Source organism: Lactuca sativa, chromosome 2 (genome assembly GCF_002870075.4).
Source record: "Lactuca sativa cultivar Salinas chromosome 2, Lsat_Salinas_v11, whole genome shotgun sequence".
In the NCBI taxonomy this organism is placed as follows: domain Eukaryota; kingdom Viridiplantae; phylum Streptophyta; class Magnoliopsida; order Asterales; family Asteraceae; genus Lactuca; species Lactuca sativa.
Window position 1 is genome coordinate 152,900,758 of NC_056624.2, and position 23,348 is coordinate 152,924,105.

General features: G+C 36.4%; 1 protein-coding gene and 1 long non-coding RNA gene across 5 annotated transcripts; one reads left to right on the forward strand and one right to left on the reverse strand.

Annotated features, from left to right (window-relative positions):
• Positions 1 to 7,294: 7,294 nt before the first annotated feature.
• Positions 7,295 to 8,664, reverse strand: LOC111906481 (uncharacterized). The gene is made up of 3 exons (XR_002855214.3): positions 8,469 to 8,664; positions 8,039 to 8,112; positions 7,295 to 7,784 (listed from the first exon to the last, which is right to left on the reverse strand). It is a non-coding gene; the product is annotated as an uncharacterized LOC111906481 (long non-coding RNA).
• A 6,399-nt stretch (positions 8,665 to 15,063) lies between these two features.
• Positions 15,064 to 22,712, forward strand: LOC111906466 (linamarin synthase 2). Of its 4 annotated transcripts, XR_002855213.3 has the most exons (4): positions 15,064 to 15,801; positions 15,870 to 16,860; positions 21,059 to 21,439; positions 21,534 to 22,712. XR_002855213.3 is itself a non-coding variant. In XM_052768465.1 (3 exons), the coding sequence occupies exons 1-2, from the start codon at positions 15,300 to 15,302 to the stop codon at positions 16,817 to 16,819; spliced, it is 1,452 nt and encodes a 483-aa protein (XP_052624425.1). In that variant the 5' UTR covers positions 15,064 to 15,299; the 3' UTR covers positions 16,820 to 16,860; positions 21,059 to 21,501. The 4 variants fall into 4 exon arrangements, 3 of the variants coding, with proteins under 3 accessions (XP_052624425.1, XP_023757991.1, XP_052624424.1); XM_052768465.1 differs by lacking the exon at positions 21,534 to 22,712 and having other exon boundaries at positions 21,059 to 21,501; XM_023902223.3 differs by lacking the exon at positions 21,059 to 21,439 and having other exon boundaries at positions 15,065 to 15,801.
• The last annotated feature ends 636 nt before the right edge of the window (positions 22,713 to 23,348 follow it).

Below are 23,348 nucleotides of genomic sequence, written 5' to 3' on the forward strand. Positions count from 1 at the left end.
TTTCCGTCGTCTGGTTCGGGGGTGTGACACCTTGCTTGTAACCTACACGACAATCTGACACCTAGCTTTCCCATCTCCCACCAATACGACCCTTGCTCACATCGCTAAGGTACTCGTGCCACATCAAACCACTTGCGCACACCGGCCGTTGACATAGTATCACCAACCACTGCGACCAACAGACCTCAAGCTGAGAATCAAACCTAACTCAGGAGGTCAGAAGCCTGTCCACTCCTTCAAACTAGGAAATCTGAAGGGCGAGATCCTTGGCACAAACAACGACAATCTAATCCGACAATCTGCCACTTAAATCCCAGATGCAATTCCAAACCGATCATATAAACCGCTTCCTCCCTGTTACTCGAGGCCCAAGGCACGACCTCTAGCCAAACCTCCAAGACTTCCAACCAACATACTCATCCGGGTCTGAACCACTCAACCCACATCAATATCGCCATAGGGTCCTGAACATACACAAAACCCATCCTCGCCTGGGCGGCCCAAGTCAAAAGACCGATAGATACCAAACTATTGCCTCGAACCATGGTATCCAACCATGCTATCTTTTCTGACCAGTCCTTAGAATCCCCGAAATCTTCCTTAAATCGGGTATGGATCTTGTGCTTCCAGTAGTACGAGCCCAATATCCATACTTTCCTCAAGAATCATCTTGGGTCCTCTAAGACCTAGTCACAAAATACTCCTGAAATCGAAACAACTGCACTAAAATATTCCATCAGTTGCTGAAGAACTCTTCACAATGTCAATTAGCTATTCCATGAATACAATCACATGCAACAAAGCTCAGATAATTCTTCAAGTAACAGACTCATCCCTACAACAGTTGGACTCAGACAAGAGCTACACATAATGGTCAAATTCGTCACTCTGAGATTATCCAACCTTGCTCACATGTAACTTGCATATCACTTAATATGTAACTCATATCACTCATGAATTGCACAAAGCACAAAGCAAACAACATCCGTGCAGAGGAGCCGACTAGCACTAAAATGCAATAAAATATGATAGATCCTTCTACGAAATCCTTGATCTCAAACTCCCGACACCACAGTGCACCTTTGCTCTGCTCCCACTCTATCAACAGGGGTTGATCATTCCTCACACTGACCCGCTATGAATTGAGCCCCTTCTAAGGAAACCACTGCCTCCTCATCCAATAACCCGACTGGTCGGCTGACCCCATACTACTCACCATACCACTAATTGCCATGTGATTCTCCATTGGTTCCAGGCGACTATTGCATGCATACAATCACATGACCCACAATTTAAACAATCTTCCTTTATTATTTTGAAAACCATTTGAAAATTGTTTTATAAACCTTTTTCCTTAGTTTGAGACCGAAATCACACGAGTGTTCCTCTAATTCACATAAACCAGGGCTATGATACCAACTTGTAACATCCATAAAAATTCATAAAATTTAAACTTTTCAAAACAACCCTTTTTTAAAGAAGTGTTTACAAAAGCCATTGTTCCCAAAACATTATTTAAAAATCAAAATTGCTTTCAACATAGTTTTCAAAATATTCACATTATTAGAGTTTACCATAAATCATAAGTCCACAATGCAAGGATGTGTACGGTCACGTCTTCATCTTAACACGATCCACTGAAGTACCTGAAACCATAAACCAAAACTGTAATCACGAATCTTAGTGAGTTCCCCCAAAGTACCAATACCCAAACAGATAACATATACAAATAATGACATACTATGGGTCTAATCAACCATTGGGATGGAATACCCCTAGTCCTCAACCATCAGGTTGGAATGTCAACATACTATGGGTCCAGTCAACCATCGGGTTGGAATACCCTAGGCCCTCAACCATCGGGTTGGAATGACAACATACTATGGGTCCAGTCAACCATCGGGTTGGAATACCCCAAACCCTCAACCATCAGGTTGGAATACCAACATACAATGGGTCCAATCATCCTTGGGATGGAATACCCTCAGGCCCATTCAACCATCGGGTTGGAATGCCCTGGCCTGTTGGCTCACACACAAAGCAGTGAAGCCTCAACCAACGACGAAACATGTGCACATAATTCAGATAAGCATACCATTAACCAGCCAGTGAACAACTAAACAGATCTTACAGATCACTATGCATAACATCATCCTATCTACCAAGATACCGATCTAACAAATCATTATAGCATAACATCATCTTATATACCAGATACCGATCTAACATATCTCAACAATACAAAACATGCATAACATGATATCAATCCAATGGGCCGACATTTGTGCCTTCGACCCTTAAGTACAGTGAGGACAACTCACTGATGGGTTTTATGCATAAGAACAATCCTATGTGCTCATACAAACCCTAATGCTTGGATCTAGCTTTCTCTATTGTACATGCTTTGAATCGAAGACTTGCAACCCTAGATCTATCATATAAAATTCGAAATCAACATCATAAGAACAGATCTAAGTGTTTACCTCTTTCAAAGCTTGAAATCCTTGTAGTCTTCTTGATCTTGAGCTTAGAGTCACAATTGTAACTCCTCTAATGGTTCACAAACCCCACAAGCAAGAAGGCAATATGAGAGAGGGTGAGAGATGTTAAAGTCGGCCCTAGGGTTCTCTTGGAATCAAGTGTAGCAGTTTTTCATAACCTAGGGGTCATATTTATACTGTAGGTTGTTAAGGTTTCAGTCTAAACCCTAATGGATAGCTTAGCCACCAAGCAGCCCAAGGAACCTTCTGGAATAAGGCCTTGGACGAAAATATGATGGATACCCATCATAATTTAGTTTCCCCTTTATTCCATTAGGTTTCCCAGCCCAAAACTCAACTATCATACATTTGACAGTTTATGCCCCTTTATTTAATTAATCTCTTTTAGTCACCAAATTAATTCCTAATTAATTTATGACCAATACTAATTAAATAAATATGATTTCTCCTTTATTATATTATTCTTATAATATATTAATAAACCATAATATTCTCTCTCTCTTTCTCTCTCTCTCTCCTTAAATTACCTTGTCAAGTTGCTTTGGTGAAGGCAACCCAAAAGGACCATGCACAACCAGGTCAAGTACATACCAAATATAGTTACGGACTTAGACACTAATCCAACAGTCTCCCACTTGGATAAGTCTAGTAACTATATCTCACATATGACTTCAGTGGGATTGTTGGTCAAGCCAACCCACCGATTGTTAGGAAAATCAACCAGGATGGAGGAAATGATGGGCGTGGGTGCAAGTACAATGATTTCATGGCATCCAAACCACCATGTCTATCCGGAAGCCCGACGCCGGTAGAAGTTATGAACTGGATCTCCGAAATGGAGACAATGTTTGAAAGTTGCGAATGCAGCAACATACAGAAGACCGCTCTTGCGATCCCTCTTTTAAAATCTGGTGTGTTGAGTTGGTGGAAGTTGTTAGCTGATTCGATGCCCAAAGGAGAAGCTAGCAGGATGTCTTGGGAAGACTTTGTGGTGCAACTTAAATTTCAATACTGCTCAGAGCAAGAGCTTCTGGAAATCAATAATGAGTTTCAGAATTTGAAGAAGGGAAAGATGAGCGTTGCGGAATACGCTGCAAGTTTTACGGAAAAGATGAAGCTTATTCCATACCTAGTTCCAACTGAACTCTCTAAGGCCAACAAGTTTGCTCGTGGATTACCAGCGGACTTTGGTCCAATGGTTAAGCAAGCAACAACATTGAAAGCCGACATCTGGGCTGCTAAGAGTGTTGAGACCCAAATCAGGGAGAAGGGTCTGGAGAGGTCAGAGGTTGGAGAGAAAAAGAAGTTCGATCGACCTTCAGATTCCAGAAGGAAAAATAAATTCTTGAAGTCTAGTTTGAGAGGAAGTGGAGGAGGAAGCGAAGTGAAATGGTGCCATCCTCACCAAAGCATCATGTCAAGCTACCTGTTCCAACACACAAGGAAAGCCAACAAGCAAAGAACAAGTGTTAGCACAAGCTAAGTGATTCAATACAGTACAATGTCAAGAGAACACACATATCTTAGACAGAATCACACAAAACATCCACACATAGTCAAAGACTCACTAGCCAGACATACAACATCACACCACATAACAAACACAAGTTTAGCTCAATTTATTTTAGTTCTTCAGTTGGAGCTTATTTTATTAGTTACTCTCCTCAACACCGCTGTAACTAATTTAATCTTATCGATTCACCGCTTGAATATTATTATATAATAGTTTGTTTCTCCGCTTTACATTAATAATTACTCAACACTCATTTTTATAATTATTAAAGTATTACCTCTTATTTAGGGTCTATTTATTCATCGCAAAACCCCCAAAACAAGACCCCATTCGCTACTAACGTGACCGACATGACCCAATGCACTGAGTGAGGCGCGGCTCTCACCCGTAATCATTGCTCCCGGTGCGCTGCGTTCGCTACTCCGACTGTGCACATACATGTACATGCGTTGTCGTTAAGGACTGGTACGAGCGGTGCCAATTCCAACAGATACACCTCCCAAATCCTACGTGATGTTTGCACTGGTCCCACCGCTTGACCAACATCACTCCAGTCCCGGTATACCAAAGTGTACCAAGACCATGTCCTGAGTGGTTGTCTAGAAAAACCAATCGGTGTCAAAGTTGGCTTAAGCTCTTTTTCCTATAGGTATCTTTCAACCCACTAGGCTATCATAATATCCGGATTGGGTATTTACCTATGTCTAGGTTTCTACTATTCGTCCCGCTAGTGTGTTCCCCTTTTTAATTTAATAATGATTAATTAAATTAAGAGTTACACTTTTACCCTTTCAAGTAATCATGTAATTATTATGAATATTCTTTTATTAACATATTACCTCCTTAAGGGTTATTTTCATACAAACATGTAATTTCATGAAGTTATTACATTTTACGTCACACACTACTTCCATACCCAACACATCAATGAATTTGATACAACACTAGCATGCTTGTCCTAAAACATTTTAAACAAATATTTTCAAACAAGAATTAACATGCTCACATCACATAATGATCATACACTTCACTCAATCTAACATGACCTTAACTCACATCTCACACCAAACAAGGAAGAGTCTAGCATGCAACACCCTAGGTATCATTACACATAAAACATTTCAACAAGAATGACATTACAATCAATCATCAAAAGGGCACATGCATCCTAAATAACTAGGTTCATCCCAATCCATCTAAGATATGGGATACTCCTAACAATGTACTCTTAAAACCACAAGTTGACTCACCTTTGCCAAAAATGTGACCAACTCACACTTCAAATATTGTATTGGTTGAAGTATCACCCTTTCCCCTATTAAATTTCAAATAACAAGGTTATTGGAGTTCTACAATGCCAAAGATGACAAATTTATAAGCCAAACACATAAATCAACTAGCAAGTAAAATTCCCAGTTTTGGACCCAAAATAGCCACCTGTTTAGAGCTGTTTTAGCAAACTTAGGACCTCTATAACTTTCATTTTTATTTCATATTACAAAAGTTCATACTTTTAGCTTTTTATAATGTACATTTGAAGGTCCAAACAATTTTTCTACAATTTTATATGATTTTTACAAATCTACCTATCAATGCAGCTAAATTTTGACCAGCTGGTGAAAAGGGCGATTTTCACCTAAGTTAGAAGCAACAAGAGGTTCTGGAAAATTCATGGATAAGCTAGACTCAAAATGGAAACTTTGAGAGTTTACAGATCATTAATTCGATTCCTGGTGAGTTTTCTATAATTTTTCCAATACAGGGACAGATTAGTAATTTTTGCTGAATTTTCCAGCTTTGGGTTTTAAAGACTTTTTGACCACTTAACCCATTAAGCCATCACCCAAATCGACAAAATAGCTTATAAACAAATCCAAAACAGTAGCAATGTGTCGTGGATGTAAAAAGATAGTTTCACCCTCCAACCTTGGTCCAAAATACATTGTCTTTAAAGGAAAGACAACATATGATGTTAAAAAGAGAAAACCAACTTGGTTTTGAACTTCTCCCACTAAATGGCATATTTAAATATACTTGAAAACTATTTTCATGATCTTATGAAGAGTCCAACACATAAACATCCACCAAAAATTCCTTCATGAATAGTAGATAACAAAAACGTGAATTTTGACAATCAACAAAAGAGTAATTCAAGGACATATCTAAATCATTCTTGAGTGTGTTCATAACATGATTTGGGCATCAACGAATCATCAAAACACACTCAATGAGGATGGAATTAGCTAATAGAACATTGAAGAATTTCAAGGAAGAAGAAAGAATGAACAATAACATCAAAGAGAGAAAAATTGACAATGCAATTAACCAACTATCATCAATTGGTTAATGAATTTCACAAGAAGGGAATTAGAGGCTTACCAAGGATGATTCCTAGACCCAAAATTGATCCAAAATCGCAGCTCTCTACTCCCCTCTCTTCTAGGTTCGTCACTGCCTCCTCCTCCCAATACAAACGATCGTTTTTTTTTCTTCCTTGTTGCTTGCGTCACACACTCACCCTTTCAAGAGAGGGTTCAGTTTTTTTTTCATTGTGTTCTTGGATTGAAATCGATCGAAGTACACCATGAAGTAGTAGTTGCCGATCGTTTTTCTTTTTTTAATACCCATAAAGACTCGTAAAGAAACGGACGAAGGAAACAAACGACATGGGGGTTACGAGGCTTTAATTGATTCCATCGTTTGCATTTGTCTGTTAAAGAACACGTTACAACTTATAGCCTTCTATGTATGCTCCTTTGTTCATAATCAACCTTCTATTTTTGTTTGAGTTATTTCTAACCCTTACTTATCATTAAAATTATATAATTTGCCACATTATCAACTTAAACCCTCCAACTATGATTAATTTAATTATATTATATACCTCTTAATAATTGCTTGATTCTTTTAAATATTATCTAATTCTCTTAGATATTAATTAACATCATTTTTACTCACTTTATTTTAACTTATTATAAAAAAAACTAAAAATCATTTACAATAATCATTATTCGAATAATGGAAGCTAACGTCGTTTACGATAGGATTTTCGGGTCGTTACAGGATGGATTGGCTTAGTGCCAATGATGCTGAAATATTGTACAAGAAGAAAATAGTAAAAGTAAACCTGCCAGGGAAAAAGTCATTTATGGTGTGTGGGGAAAAATGCAAAGTAAATTGTTGAATTATTTCTCAACAATTTCTCTTCAAGATTTCGAGTATTACATTAATACAAAAATAATCATACAGTTCTACCAAATATGTATGTGAACCAGAAAGATAATATAATCACTTTAGCTTCTTTATATGCTTGAGTTAAAAGTTTTTCATAAAAAGTATTCTCCGTAGACGATTTCTTCCATAAGATATATATTTAAATAACTTTAGTTTAGATCGATAGAAATAAAAACCTCATTTTTCTACGGAATATGTTCTTTCTATTTTCTTGATGTATCACCCCCAAATAAATAAAACACTTTTATCACTAATATTACGCCTCTAAACACCTGGTAAATGTGAAATCATATGAATATAGATCATAAACATTACCTGAGCGTTAGAGCTCAATAATGAAGGTCAATAATGGTAGCCTCTGTATTACATCCCATAGATGGTTTGTCTCTGTCGCATACTTTTAAACATGTATGTACTTGGTTGTGATTGTATTAACCTTGAATGAATTTCTTCATATACATGTTATAATGCATGATAAATTCAAGCCTTTCAATTTGAATCTCTTCTTCTCAAACCTAGAAAAATATATCTCCTACCTGTAACAAACCTAAGAGTCAAAAGGTTTAAATTTCAAAAGCATTGCATTGTAAATGAAACTACTTGGTGGTGGGTGGTGAATCTGATGAAAAAAAAACTTATTTTCTTCCATGTTTTTCAAATACACATGTATCATAGTCCATTAAATGAATGGAATTGATTATCCATGAGGAGAAGATATTATGTGTTGGTGGATAAAGAAGACGAAATAATAGTGTCGATGTTTTACTGTTTACAATTTCAAATGGCTTACTGGGTTTCCTTCTTCTGAAACATGTACCAGAGAAATCTTATTATCTGGAATCATAGTCGTACCTCGCTAGAACCCTAGAATTCGACAGACAAAAAGTGGGGTGGTTATAACAATATTAATTAGTGAAGTGAAATCTGTATATCTAAATCAATAGTTGTTTAGCCTGATTTAAAGGAATTCAAATCAAAGCTTAATTTGGGAATGAATAAAGAAAAAGGTAAACTGGTAATTTGAAATCACAATTTAAAATCCCTTATAGAAACTGAAGTAAAAAATAGAAAAAAGAACTTACAAAACTACCTAAGATTAGGTGGTAGCTACAACAAATGGATTTCAGTGAGTCGATCAAGTGGACAAAAAAAGAAAAACCATTTGAGTTGTAGAATTTGAAATTGAACATTAGTTATGGAAAAATAACTTACAAAACTACCTAAAATTAGGTGGTAGCAACAACAAGTGGATTTCAACGCTAAAGCAGGGACTTTATCGTTCGAGGGGCAACAGACGAGAGCCGGTAATAACTCGTGCATATGAAACCATATGGAGTATCTTTTATTTTTTTTCGATCTTGATTGAGATAATAGCAGGAATTAGGGGTTTAAACGAGATGGGAAAGAGGTGATTTGACGAGATTTATGGCTATGAGGATATCAAATTGAATGCATTCCTTATTTAAAGGGGTTCAAATTAAATCGGTTATGAGGGTACATTGGTAATTTAAGTTTAAGGTTAAAAGCAATTTGGAGAAGCCAGATGGAAAAAAAAGAGTCTTTTATTAGATAGGGAGATTACTAATGTATACTGTATAGTGTTTTTTTGTCAACGATCTATATCCATTGAAGAGTACTTGAGTGGTATTCCACATGCATTTCCAAGTATGAAAACTTCCATTTGTAACATCCGGTTTCCCAGGTATTATATTTTGTTCTTTTATTTTTGGGTGTTGAGGGGAGACTCGACAAGTATGGTCGCGGATTCGTATGCGAGTTCACAGCTGGACTCGGCGAGTTCATGAGTGGACTCGACGAGTCCACGCTGTTTAATGAAACCCTAATTTCCAGGGTTTGAGACCTATTTAAAGGGTCTTAGGGCCATCATTTGCGGCCACCAACCCCCAGAGAGAAACCCTAAGAGATCTAGAGCGTTTGTGAGGAAGGAGAGGCCATTCTTGAACCTTTTGTGGGTGTTTTTGCAAGAAGGAAGTGTTCAAGGCAAGAGGAGGCTGAAGGAGGTGCGATTTTGGTGGTTTTTAAGCTCATAGAGATTGTATTGAGGTATTATTCTCGGACCTTCTTCAGTTTTTGGTGTTGATTCTTAGTGTTAGGGTTTTCTAACCCTTTTAAAGGTTGATTAAGTGGAGCATTTGGTCCCTTCTCGAGTTTATGTTTTGGATCTGGACCCAAAGAGGTCCAGAGGCCTTAACCCTTGGAGCTTTATGAGTCCTTTTGGGAGCCATGAGCTAGGGATGTCATTTTTGGGGCTAAATCACCATTTTGGACCATTTAGATGTTATATGAGTGCCAAGGTCCGAACTTTACGTGATTATCATGCTTGGGGAGGCCGGATCTATGATTGTATGGAACAGATCTGACCTCAGGAGTTGTATAGAGTTTGTGCATGGCATGAACTCGCCGAGTCCGAAGAATAGACTCGGCGAGTAGTATGAAGGTTGCCCGTTAATCACTCAGTGAGTGGACTTGCCGAGTTGGGGAATAACTTGGTGAGTCAGGGGAGTCGGAGTTCAAGTTGGAACTCGCCGAGTTGTTCTTGAGACTCGGCGAGTTGAGTCGAGGTGGCCCCGCGATTCATGCCAGGTGGAACTCGTTGAGTCAGGGGAAGTACTCGACGTGCCAAGAGAGGGACTAAGAGAGTCAATGGACACGTGTAGACTCGCCGAGTCGCCCTAGTACACTCGACGAGTCGGGTCAAAGTTTGACCGTTGACCTTGTTGACTTTTAGGGTTGAGTACAGTTGTATTTATGAGAGTATTTACTTTGTGTGATTAGGCGGAGGCTAGATCACATTTCTACCGAGTCAGATACTTACCGAGACATCGAGGTGAGTCTTCTCACTATACGTTACCTAGAGTGGTATTATGTGTTGACTAGAGGGTCTTATGTGTCACGTATGAGTTTATGTGCTATGTGATATATGTATGTGTATGATGTTATAGACCGGACCGGATGGTCCAACGAGCTATGACCGGACCAGAGGGTCCAACGAGCTACGGGACTGGAGGGTCCCGCTGAGACACATCGACCGGAAGGTCGTATTATAGCCTCGAGTGACGTATATGTTGTATGTGGTATTTTGGGGAACTCACTAAACATTTATGCTTACAGTTGTTGTGTTATGTGTTTCAGGTACTAGTGATGAGCGTGGGAAGGCGCCGACATGATTTGTACACACTTATGGAGTTTATGTTTGAGATTTTGGGGAGATGTTTTGTGATGATAACAATTGATACAATATTTTATGAGTAAATGTATGTTTTAAAAATGAAAAATTGTTTTGAAAATTTACGTTGTTACACCATCGTATAAAAAGATTGGAATATATTATTATATTATATATATTACAATTTGTGTTCATGGTAACTTAGATCGGTGAAAGATGACATAATTTTACCGATTGTCACAGTACATGACTTTAGCGAAACAATAATTGAAATTTTATGGCTCCATTGGCTTCTCAAGGATTTGGACTTTTCTTTTGATGGACCTACACCTCTATTTTATGACAACCAATTTGCTAGGCACATTGCTAACAACCCTTCCATAAATGAACAAAGAATGTTGAAATGGACTGCTTCTTTGTTTGTGAGCGAGTAACATCTAAAAAGATTCTACCTCTCTGCATTCATACGACACATCAAGTAGCCGATTTGTTAAACAAAGCTTTAGGTGCACAACGTCTACAATTTTTATTATACAAGTTGGACATTCGGAACTTACATGCTCCAACTTGAAGGGAAATAAAGAATTTCATCGTAGTTATCACCATCATAGCGGATTACTATGATACTTTGTTATAACCCGTGGACACCACGGGTAGAAAACGTAAAAATAATTTTTATTAAAATTTTAACGTAATTATTGACCAATGATAATAAAAAATTAAATAATTTATAAATATAGTTGTTTTGTCTGTAAGTTCATAATGATAAAATGATAGGTTAAAACTACGAAAGCATAGTGATTTGCATAACTGATCGAGAATTTGTATTTGTAGATATGTTAGGAAATTATGATTTTATACAATGCAATATAATTTTGAACATAATTTAAAATATAAATGGAAATATTAATGGAAATGGTATTCTAAATTTAAACTTTGTTGTAATATAATAGAAACAAGTAGAGACAAGAAAAAATGTATGTATTAAAATGCTAAAGTAATGTTCATTTATTAATAATAAATAAAATTTGATATAAATAATAAAATTGTACAAAGTATTTATAAATTTCTAAAAACTTCTTTATACATAATATTATATGTTTTATTTGTTAGTCTACTAGTTTTATATAAATCAATAATTTTAATCATTTTCTATTTTAAACTATGGATAAAACAACATATAATTGGCGAAATGTAAAAACTTGAGAAACAAACTAACATTCGACAATGAGTGCCCTTGACTCTTGTTAATTGTAATTATTATTATTATTATTATTTTGCATTTGCTTGATCAAATTTTATCATTTATAGTCATTGAATTAGATGATGCTGATAAAGACTTGGACAAAATCAATGTGGTGCAAGTTGTTTTAAGAAAACAATCATACTTTTAAAATTAAGTATAATAGTATGCTTAAAAATGAATGATTTTGGCCCAAAATTCCAAGGTTTCCCATTTGTCTTCCTTTCAATCCAAAATAAATAATGCTCTGTAATTATATCATCAAACTTTAAATTTAAAATTTGTTAACGTAAGAAAAAATGAGCTCATTTATGCAACAAAATGAGAACATGATATCTGCCTAAATATCTATTTGAGATAACACTTTACTTTCTTCATTTGTAACTAACTACAAACTCCAAAAAATCAAATAATAAAATAAATCATAAACAACATCGATAATAAGAACTTAATTTCAAGAGTTTTTGTAAAGACGTGCCTTTCTTAGATCACAAAGTCATAGCTTCCCTCACAAGTCACAAGTAGAATCAAAAGAAAATGTTAAGTGATTTGAGATCAGATCTTGGTTTAAATTGGCACTTATGAGAATTAACAAATTATTAGTCAACAAAGTAACATAACCATTGATATTATGTATACCAGATTCCTCAAGTTACTTGTTGTCAAGCTGCAATGCAAAACACCACCAACAATTGAATCTCTAACAAATTAAGAGAAAACACACAACAAAGAGTATAAGTAGATGAAAAAAGAAGAAGAAAGAAGAGAGATATGACTGAATTGTGATTAAGAAAAGTGTTTACAGTTAAACAGATAGAACCCTAATTGGCATAAGTTAAACTGATTCAACAAATAACAAATATAGAAAACCAAATTTTGATCAAAATAGATCCAACATAACCATTGAATTATGTACACCAGATTCCTTGAGTTACTTCCTGTCAAGCAACAATGCCAAAACACTTCCAACAATTGAATCTCTAACAGATTGAGAGAAAACAAATGACAAAGAGTATAAGTAGATGAAAAAGAAGAGATATGCGATTAAATTGTGATTAGGGAAAGTGATCACAGTTAAGCAGATAGAACCCTAATTGACATAATCATCTCTAATAAATAAAGAACTTTTTGTCATATGTCAGACTCTCATTGATTTGACAATATGTCATTTTATGGTTATTTTCAATTAATTTTTTTCCACATGACATTTTGTGGTTTTTTTCATTTTATTAATTTCCACATAATATTTAAATGTAATAATTGCAATAAATGTAATAATAAATGCATATCAATTTCATTAATTGACTTACTTTTAATTTCAAATGTTCTAAATTAAAGTTTCATTAGTTTCCTTTGTTTATTTAACTAAATTATTTGTTTAATTTAAAAGAAAAACAAACAATTTAATTTTAATAATTCAATATTTTTTTAATTTTTTTCTTATAAATCCAAACTTTTCAAATGTTTAGAATTTCATATTTTTTTCTTTAAAATGAACCTATGTAATACATGAATGTTACACAGTGGCAGAGCCACATTAAAACAATGGTGGGCCTTGGCCCACCCTATAAAAATTTATTTTTTATATATAGTATATATTTCATTTATATAAAAAAAGTTGGGTTTCATACGGTTAAAATGGCCACCCCTTTAACATATTAAAATTGCATAGAACAGATGACGCCACTTTTAATGCATATATACATATTTATCTTTTCTGATTCAAGAATTTGTGACACCTATTTTCTTAACTCACACCGGCTCAGTATTTTGTCTCCATATATTAAGGGTATTCACCAATAGTTACAATGAAGCTATTTTATTATTTTTTATCCTAATTAGTTTTTATCATAGATTTTATATTTTTATTGTTGATTTTTAATAAATTAGGCTATTACTTCTATGAATTAATTATAGCTATTTGTATTGTTATATTACATGAAACTTTGTTTTGTTTAAAAATATGAGTATGTTTGTAATTGAATTTTTTGTGATTAGTAAATTTTGTAGAGAAAAATATTGTTAAGCTTTTCATTTTAGATTACATTTTAAATGATTTTAATGATGTAAGAGAGCGTGTGTGGAGCTTAAATAAACAATTTACTTTAGAATGCATACATTATTAAATTTTGCTAATATTTGAAGTATTTTTCTATCCGTTCATATTTTATAAATTATTTGCCCTACCTTAAAGCAAAATCTTGGCTACGTCACTGGTCTTACACCTAGTTTATACTGATTCAACAAATAACAAACATAGAAAACCAAATTTGATAAAAATAGATCCACCATGTCAGAGAAAGCAGTAGCAAGAAACATAAAATGTAAAAAAGAAAACGCATAAAACAGAGATCTAATCTAGATATATAGTATAATGCTTATATGGGGTTCTATAAAGTACCGACTATGAATGGGATTGTTAGATGTCAGTATTGGTTTCAAAGGTTAAGGTTTTGATCGTTCATAGCTCAAAGATCTCAATTATTTACAGTCTACATAACAAAATCAACACAAGAAATATAAGCACAATGAGTAATACATGATAAGGAAAACTATAGTTGATCATCATCCTTGTATTGCCAATAAAATAGCTCTAGCTCTTAATATGGTGGTTCTATCTACAACAAAAACCTTATCTGCCCAAATTTCTCTATTAATAAAATTTAAATAAAGCAATTAAATCAATGAAAGAGCTCGAAGCATCATGAGAAATAAGGGAAGAAGTCATGGGAGCGGCCGAGATATAGATGAAGGTGAAATCATAACAAATACTTGACGGAAATTTAGGTTAACATTTTGGGTTTCTTTAGATTTGAAATACGAATTTGAATGAAAAATACTTATTTAAATTCATTTTTTATAATTATGTAGGAATGGATGGGAAATTATTTGTGTGACGTTTTAGAAATATGCCATATGACAAAATATGAATATAGAAAATTGACACGTGGCACCTTAAGGTTTATTTTATTTGAAGAGAAGAGAAGATATTTATTATTATCTTTATTAGAGGAAGAGAAGAGAAGATATTTATTGTTATCATTATCATAATATTAGGATTCTAGTTTCTTTCCAATTTGGATACGTTTTTGTGTTTCCAATTTGGATACGTGCTTGTATTTCAACTCTGGTTTTCAATGAATGCAAACCAAACTTTTGAATAATCAATTTCTACCGACATGCTTAAGAAGATAATGTTTTATTTTTTAAATCATCCAGAAAGGACCACACGAATTTCTTTGACTAAAAAAATGAGTTTGAATGAATCAAAATATCAAAATATGTTTGTAATTCATACATCTTAAACCTATTTATAAAATGATTCTTACCATCATATTTAAAGCTACAAAACTACCAATACTTACGTTTCTACCCCTACACACATTACTTCGATTTGAAATCGAAAGGCAGACACACGTGGTCCCTCATCGTTTTTATGTAGCTAACAAACGTTTGTGTACAGTGTACTAAAGATTTGTTTTCCCAAAATAAAATTATTAATTATAATTAATATATAAATTTCATAAAATTATAGATTTTCTGACTAGCTAATGATTGGGACCGCGACCATTCTTTTAAAGGTTAGCATATTCCTTAGAAAACTCGACAATCTAAAGCAAAATGAGTTGCAGAAACAAACCGCATGCAGTTCTTGTGCCATTCCCACTCCAAGGCCATGTAAACCCTTTTATGAAGCTCGCGAAGCTTCTCCACTTTAATGGCTTCCACATCTCCTTTGTCAACACCGAATTCAACCACCAGCGTCTCATCCGCTCCAAAGGCCCGGAGTCCGTCGAAGGTTTGCCGGACTTTCGGTTCGAGACCATCCCCGACGGCATGCCTCACTCAGATCAAGATACCAGTCAGGACATACCGATGCTTTGTGACATGACCAGAAAGACATGTTTGGTTCCGTTCAAGGAGTTGTTGCAGAAGTTGAGCTCGTCAGCCGGAATCCCACCAGTCAGCTGCGTCGTCGGAGATGGCCTGATGACCTTTGCGATAAAAGCTGCTAAGGATTTGGGGATTCCGGAGGTTCAGTTCTGGACTTCTTCGGCGTGTTCTTTCATGGGACTTTTGCAATATCGAGAGTTAATCAAAAGAGGAATTGTTCCTTTTAAAGGTTAGCAAATGTGTATTTGTTTTAAACTTCATGTTTTAATAATCGTATTAAACTGCGTTATTGTGTAGATGATAGCTATCTAACGGATGGAACATTGGAAAAAACAATCGATTGGATCCCGGGGATGAGCAATATTCGTTATAAAGATATTCCAAGTTTCATTAGAACAACAGATTCCGACGATATCATGCTGAATTTCTCGGGCGAGGAGACCCAAAATAACTTGAATGCTTCCGCGATTATCTTCAATACTTTCGATGCATTAGAGCACGACGTATTAGAAGCCATTGCACCCAAATTCAATTACCACAACATGTTCACACTCGGCCCTCTTCACTTACTCGCCAAATACGTTCCAGATGATAGTCCACTACACTCGTTGAATTCGAGTTTATGGAAACCAGACTCCTCATGTTTGCAATGGCTAGACCAGAAGAAGGAAAGGTCTGTTATCTATGTCAATTATGGAAGTTTGACTACTATGACTGAGCAACATCTGATTGAGTTTGCATGGGGTTTAGCAAATAGCAAGCAATCGTTCTTATGGGTGGTTCGACCAGATGTGACAATGGGGGATTCAGCGATTTTGCCTGAAGAATTCTTGAAGGAGACGAAGGATAGAGGACTCATGGTGAGTTGGTGCGAACAAGATCAGGTTCTGGCCCACCCATCGATTGGTGGGTTTTTAACACATTGTGGGTGGAATTCTACGACTGAAAGCATATCGGAAGGTGTTCCGTTGATCTGTTGGCCTTTCTTCGCAGATCAACAAACAAATTGTCGATACTCTTGTGTTGAATGGGGAATTGGGATGGAGATTAATCACGATGTGAAGCGAAATGAAGTTGAAGTTCTTGTTAAGGAAATGCTTCTGGGGAATGATGGAAAGGAAATGAGAAGAAAGGCCAATGAATGGAAAACGAAAGCAAAAGAAGCGAATGATATTGGTGGTTCGTCATATAATAACTTCCATCGGTTTATCAAAGAGGCTCTTCTTTCGGGAGTTTCCCACGTTTAAGAAACGTGTCACAGGTTCAATATGTTTTCATTTTTGATCAGGTACTTGTGTAAGAGAATCACTTCCATAGTCCATTTATGAGTTTTACGTAATTTGTTTTAAAAAAATGTGTGCGAGCGATTATGAGAGTTTATAAAAACTTTTAGCTATAAACTTTTAACAAAAAAACTCAAATTAAAATAAAAGGTTTCATTTGGAAGTAAGAAATTAAAACTTTTATTTGAAAAAAAAAACTCATTCAAAGGTTATTTCAAGTAGAGTTTAACGTTAGTCTTAATCTGTGTATTTCAAAAGCTTACAACTATTTTACCGTTTTGGAACCGCATAGGTTCATCGTTTCAGTTCTTAAACTTCCCATTTTTCGGTTTTCCGTTATGCAATTCCGATTTTAGACACCTAGGAGTAAGCAAAATATCCGTTGGAACCAAATCTATCTGAACCTGAACCGATTGGAAACTGAATATGTTATTCGGTTTTGTTTTCGGTTCCTCCATATCAATAAATTTTGTTCTTAGATTGTTGAGTATAGTTCGGTTCATTTCGGTTTCGAAACCAATCTCAGCCTTACAACTACCGATTACTACTAACAACTTGTGCCAAACATATTAACGTACCTTATAATTAGAGTGTTTACGATCATGTAAATGAGTAATTATTATTAGAGTTATTGTCGTCAAAACATCATAAGATATGACTTCAATGTTTAAATGACTCCTCAACTAAATTTTGTGACTTTTAAACGATTAGAAATGAAAAATAATATACCTACAAGGAAAAGGTAATGAATGGTATTATATCCGGTTTGTAGGTCCTCATCAATGTAGACTTAATTGTATTATGTAGATTATTAATGCTACATAGACAAAAATATATGAGATTATTAATACCACACCCATATAAGTATCTTTACTCTCACCTGTCAATGCACCCTCTTTAGCTGATTGCTCCCTATCCTCCTCCTCCCCTTCTTAGCCAACAACTTATATTTCTAGGGAAAATGACTTACAAGCCCAACGAAGTTTCCAAACCGTTCAAAAAACTCCAATTATGTTTTGTTTGTTCAAGAAAACCCAACGAACGTAACCTTTTGTCTAAAAAAACCAAACTAATTAAGTTACACTTTTGTTCAATTCTATAGAACTCAAAGAAGAGAAACAGATGGCTTGGTTTATTACCATATCGGAAAAATGATTTGTCAGACTAACGAAGTTTCCAAACCGTTCAAAAACTTCAATCATGTTTTGTTTGTTCAAAAAAACCCAACCCAATGAACTTAACCTGTTGAATAGACAAAACATGATTGGAGTTTTTTGAACAGTTTGAAAACTTGAATGAGATTTCTAGACAAAAATGTTAAGTTCGTTGGGTTTTCTTGAAGAGATAAAACGTAATTGAGGTTTTTTGAACGGTTTGAAAACTTTGTTGGGCTTGTAAATCATTTCCCCTATATTTCTACCACTTCATCCAACCACAACACTGCGACCGCTTCCTTCCACCTAAAAGTTAAACCCTTGATTCGAACTCCAGGACTAGTGTGAAAGAAAAATGGAATCGAGGAATATGTGTGTCTTCCTCACTCTATTTACTACACCAGCGAAAGAACAGTGACCATATTTATCGAACTCCAGATCATACCGATTTTACCCTCCACATTTTTTTTGAAACCACCAAAATCGCAAGTTACTATGGCATATCTCTCCATATCGCAAAAAAAATCAGCCATTGAATCAATCCAAATAATCTTCATCACCACAGTCGATCAAAATCATGCCCAACATTATTGATTTCTCCAAATCAACATCAAAACTAAGTCAAATCACATCAAAATTATCTTCGACAGATAGAATGATTAGAAATTTCTACAAAACATGGTATTTAAATTGTTCCGTGAAGCACGATAGTTGGATCGTAGTTGAAGTTGAAGTTGAAAGTGAAGTGATCATCATCATCAACTACGTGTTATTTTCTGAGCCTTTTTATTTCCTTCCCTTAAATTTTATTCAAATGTTTTATATTATGAAGAATATTTTGAGATTCTTGACTTTTGTTATGTAGTTATAAAATTCGTAGTTGTAAGTTATTAACCAAAACCCAAATATTTGATGAAACTCTACTCCGGTCGGTTCATGAATACTCTTATATGTCAGTTCCATCCATTTGGGCAGTTGGAGATGTAAATGAGTTTAACACAAGTTGCTTTAATGTGGAGAGGGGTATTCATCAAGACCCTTTTTGCAAATCGATGTGTTCTTAGGTCCGTCTTTCATCTTTCACTTGAGGATCCGATCTCCACAGAGAATAAGATTGACCTGAAGACTTCAAACAAACCGTAAGCAACCGACCAGGAGGGGATCCCGAACGATTCTTTGACGGTTAAGTTAGCGAGAGGTTGTATATTCGATGGATTATACACAAGAGTTAGAAGTAGATTATGTGTACTTACCTTCTTGAGGTGTCCAGACGTCTATTTATAGCGGTATAGGACGTGGCAAGCTCTTCCTACATTGACCCTGACATGCCATCTTCTCGCATTTATGGTGTAACTCCCGAAGGTACGACCATTGGTACTATACATACCGTTATATAGTTTTCGTGTGGCTGTACCTGGATCTCTTGACCACGTATCCTCGTATAGGTTGTATCCTCATAGTTTCGAGATACTGCCATTACTATTTAGATGTCACTTTGTACCTCCCCTCTATTCTTTCCTTTCCTTTAAAAGTCGTTATGCCAGTTCGGTGTTTAATGAATCGCACATCTTCGATCATGCCAGTTCGGGATGTCCAGGAAAGGATAAAGGTATTTCTCGATTATACCCCATTAAGTCCCCCCAGTTTGTATCTCTACGTATTTGATGGAGTAGGGATGCAAACTTTGGTAAGAGTGATATTATAGTCGTTATGGTCGGATAGGGGCGCAAAACTCCTGAATTAACTTTGACGGTTATGCTAGTCCTAATGACGATCCCTATAACCGTCTCTTCATCTGCGATTACTTGAATAGGGGTACAGTATCCACCAACCACTTTGTCCGCCTATTAATCTTCATATGCTCTAGACTCGCTATAAATATTTAGTTTTAAACCATTCGTTTCACCATTCGCTATTTTAGTTATAGTCAGTTTTCTTCTCTTATCAACCTTTCCTCTCATTTTCTCCCTCTCTTCTAAACATGGCAAGGACTGGAATTTCTCACATAGGAATGGTGAAATCCAAACTAACCGTTCAAACCATGGGTATGCTTGTTCGGATGAACCATATCGATCCCAAGTTCCACCCTCGCTTGCCAGAGGCCAACGATACCATTACTGACGCTCCTAAAGACTTCGTGGGGGTTTATAGAGTATTCTTCAAGTCTGGGTTGCGCCTCCCTGCTTTCAATTTCCTTGAAACCGTTCTAGATTACTATGTTCTACACATCACCCAAATAACCCCAATGGCTTTCACAAGGTTCTTTGCTTTACCATGCTGTGCGTTGCCCTAGATGTATCACCGTCTATTACCCTGTTTTTCTACTTCTACGTTCTTATGTCCAATGGAGACTGGGTTGCCTTCTCCCTTCGCCATGGTTCGGTGGAGTTATGTGATGGTCTTCCTACTTCTATCAAATATTGGAAGGAAGAGTTCTTCTACGTTCATGCCTTTGCCTTTTCTGGTCCTAAGGTGTATGGTGCAACTACTGATAGGGTTGCCGACCTCTCCCCTGAACTCTCGCCTGACGAACTGTTGATAACTGAAAGGTTAGCGAGCAACTTTTTTCGATGGACAGGTCCTGATGAAACAATGTTGGGTATGGCGGGAATGAGTCCCCATTGGAATCGCTTGGGTAAGAAACATGTAGAAATTTTTGAGGGAAAAACTATAACCCTTCTCAATCGTCTTCATTGAAAGCATAATGTGAACCTTGCCTTAGTTACAGAGGATGTAATGATCCCGGATTCCCCAATTCATTCAGAATCCAACATGGATTCCGCTCTAGAGGTTTCTCAGACGGAGATCTCTAAATCTATTCCTCTTAACCTTTGCTCCAAAGGTGTGAAATTTGTTTCTGATCGTGGTAGACCTCCCATAGTGTCTACAAGAGCTTCCTCAACAGGGTTCATCTTAAAGAGGCTTTATGAAAGTGATCAAGATGACCAACTCATTCAAATGTATCCTCCCAGACGGAAACGTTCTGGTCGTGAAACAAAAAGCCGAAGTTTGAATGATCTTGCTAATCCTCTTATTCTTGATGTTACAGGCTCTAAACGTAACTTTGAAGGCCCTACAACCACTATCTTCCACGTCCTTCCAATCGAATCAGACAGCAAAATGAAACATATGGAAATCGAGGCAGAGGCATCCCATTTGGCCAAATTAGGATTAGAGGATGCTACTAAGAATCCCCCTGAAAACCCCCCTTTTAAAGAAGGAAAATCCTAAGAGCTTGTCTGCTGCCGCTGTGTTCTAGTAGAAACTCTTTAGGTCTGGGTTTGGCTGCTTTGTGGCGTCGACCACTGATTCTTCGGTTGTTACACCTATCCCTATCCTCTCCGATACCATGACTTAGAACGAGGAGCATGTAGGAAACGAATCCGTGGACACGGAGACAATTATCTATAATCCCCCTCTTCGTCGGGCTGTATGTTCCTTTTCTTTCTTAATCGATGTTTGCTTTCTTCTTTTTATATTTGTTGTATCCATGTTACAATTTGATTGTTTTATTGTTTATGCAGCTATCGTCATAATAGGAAAAGAAGCTACTATGCCAACACTGATTACCCTCGCTGCATCACTTCCCCAGTTTCAGCATCCTTTCACTATGACTAGTGTTCCTCCGAATCGTTTTCAAACGGGGGTTGCCTCTGATGAGGATGCACTAGATAAGGCTCGGTCATGCTTTATGGAAGGGATGTACTTGTTGAGTGAAGTGTCTCTCCGCATGAAAACATGCTCAGAGGAGCTTTCCAAACGCCAGGTTGTTTTTGACAAAGCTTTGGAAGGGCTAAAACAGTTGTAGGTCCTTCACAAACAGACAGAGAAAGATGCCAAAGAGTTAAAGGAAGAGGTTGTTGGTTTGTCAGAAAGGAACCGAAGTCTGGTAGTAGATTTGATTCGATCTATTGGTCAGCAGGAGGAGCTGAAAAAGTTGAACCAGGACTTGCAAATAAGGATAAATGATGCTCTGGGCCTTAAAGAGCTTGAAGGTGTTTCTCAGCAGTATCATTCATTGAAGTCTCAATACACAGAGAAAGTTTCTCAATTGGAGATTCCCTGTTCGAGTAAGGATGCCATCATTAAGTTGTTGGAGGAGGATTTGGCTACGCCGAAACTCCTGATGTTGGAGAGGGATGCTAAAATTGCTACGTTAAATGATTCATAAATCCTGACGGAACAGAAGGTGGCCACTTGCCAGGCAAGAGCGGACCAGGGAGATGAGGAACTGCAATGGGTTATGAAAGAAGGTATTCCTCTTTTTGTTCGTGCTTTATTAGATTCAAGAGACTTTGGTATTGTGAATGCTACCTTGCAGACGTCCGCCATCCAACTTGGCCTTCATCAAGCTTGTTTTTACATGAAGGAAAAATACCCTAAAGAATTGAAGGATAAGAGTGTCTTGTATTCGTACCCAGATGCACAACGTCAAATTATTGATCATTTTTTTGAGCTGACAACATATAAGTACTCCCTTTTATCTGCTCTAGGGGATGAAGGAATGGACGTTGGTGGTCTAAAAAAATTGCTGAAGGTTGTCGGTTGTTCCAAGGAGGATGAAGTTGGATCGTGTTAATTTTAGTAGCGGTTTGAATATGTAATCGTTACTTTTTGATTTCACCCCTGCCGCTAGGCAGGTTTGCTTGTTTTGTTATTTTGTAATGACATCTTGCTAAATGAAAATGGACTTTTTCTTTATACATTCAAGTCCTTTTTTCTTCCTGTTTGTATGGTCATGGAAGTTGTTTGTAGTTTTGCTTGTTCTTTTATTGCCCCGGGCTGATATCCAACCTTTCTATTGACTCGAAGTGTTTGTCAGATATTGAAATATTTTACCTACAAACGTGAATGTTATGTTTAGCATATAATTTGATCCACCGGGCTTTAACCCGAGAATCAAATGGTGAGGCATATTATGGTGATGTTTAGGAATTAGTTGAACTGTAAGACTAAAGTATGAGAAAAAATAACATCGGGCCATTAGGCATGATCTGAAGGTTCGAGTAAAAGTAACATCGAGCCATAATATGGATGATTATGGAAATGATTTGAAATTGCTCGAACCATTATACATGACCCTAAGGTTCGATTAAAAGTAACATCGAGCCATAATATGGATGATTATGGTGATGATTTGAAATTTCTCGAACCATTAGGCATGACCTTAAGGTTCGAGTAAAAGTAACATCGAGCCTTAATATGGATGATTATGGCGATGATTTGAAATTGCTCGAACCATTAGGCATGACCCTAAAGTTCGAGTAAAAGTAACATCAAGCCATAATATGGATGATTATGGCGATGATTTGAAATTGCTCAAACCATTAGGCATGACC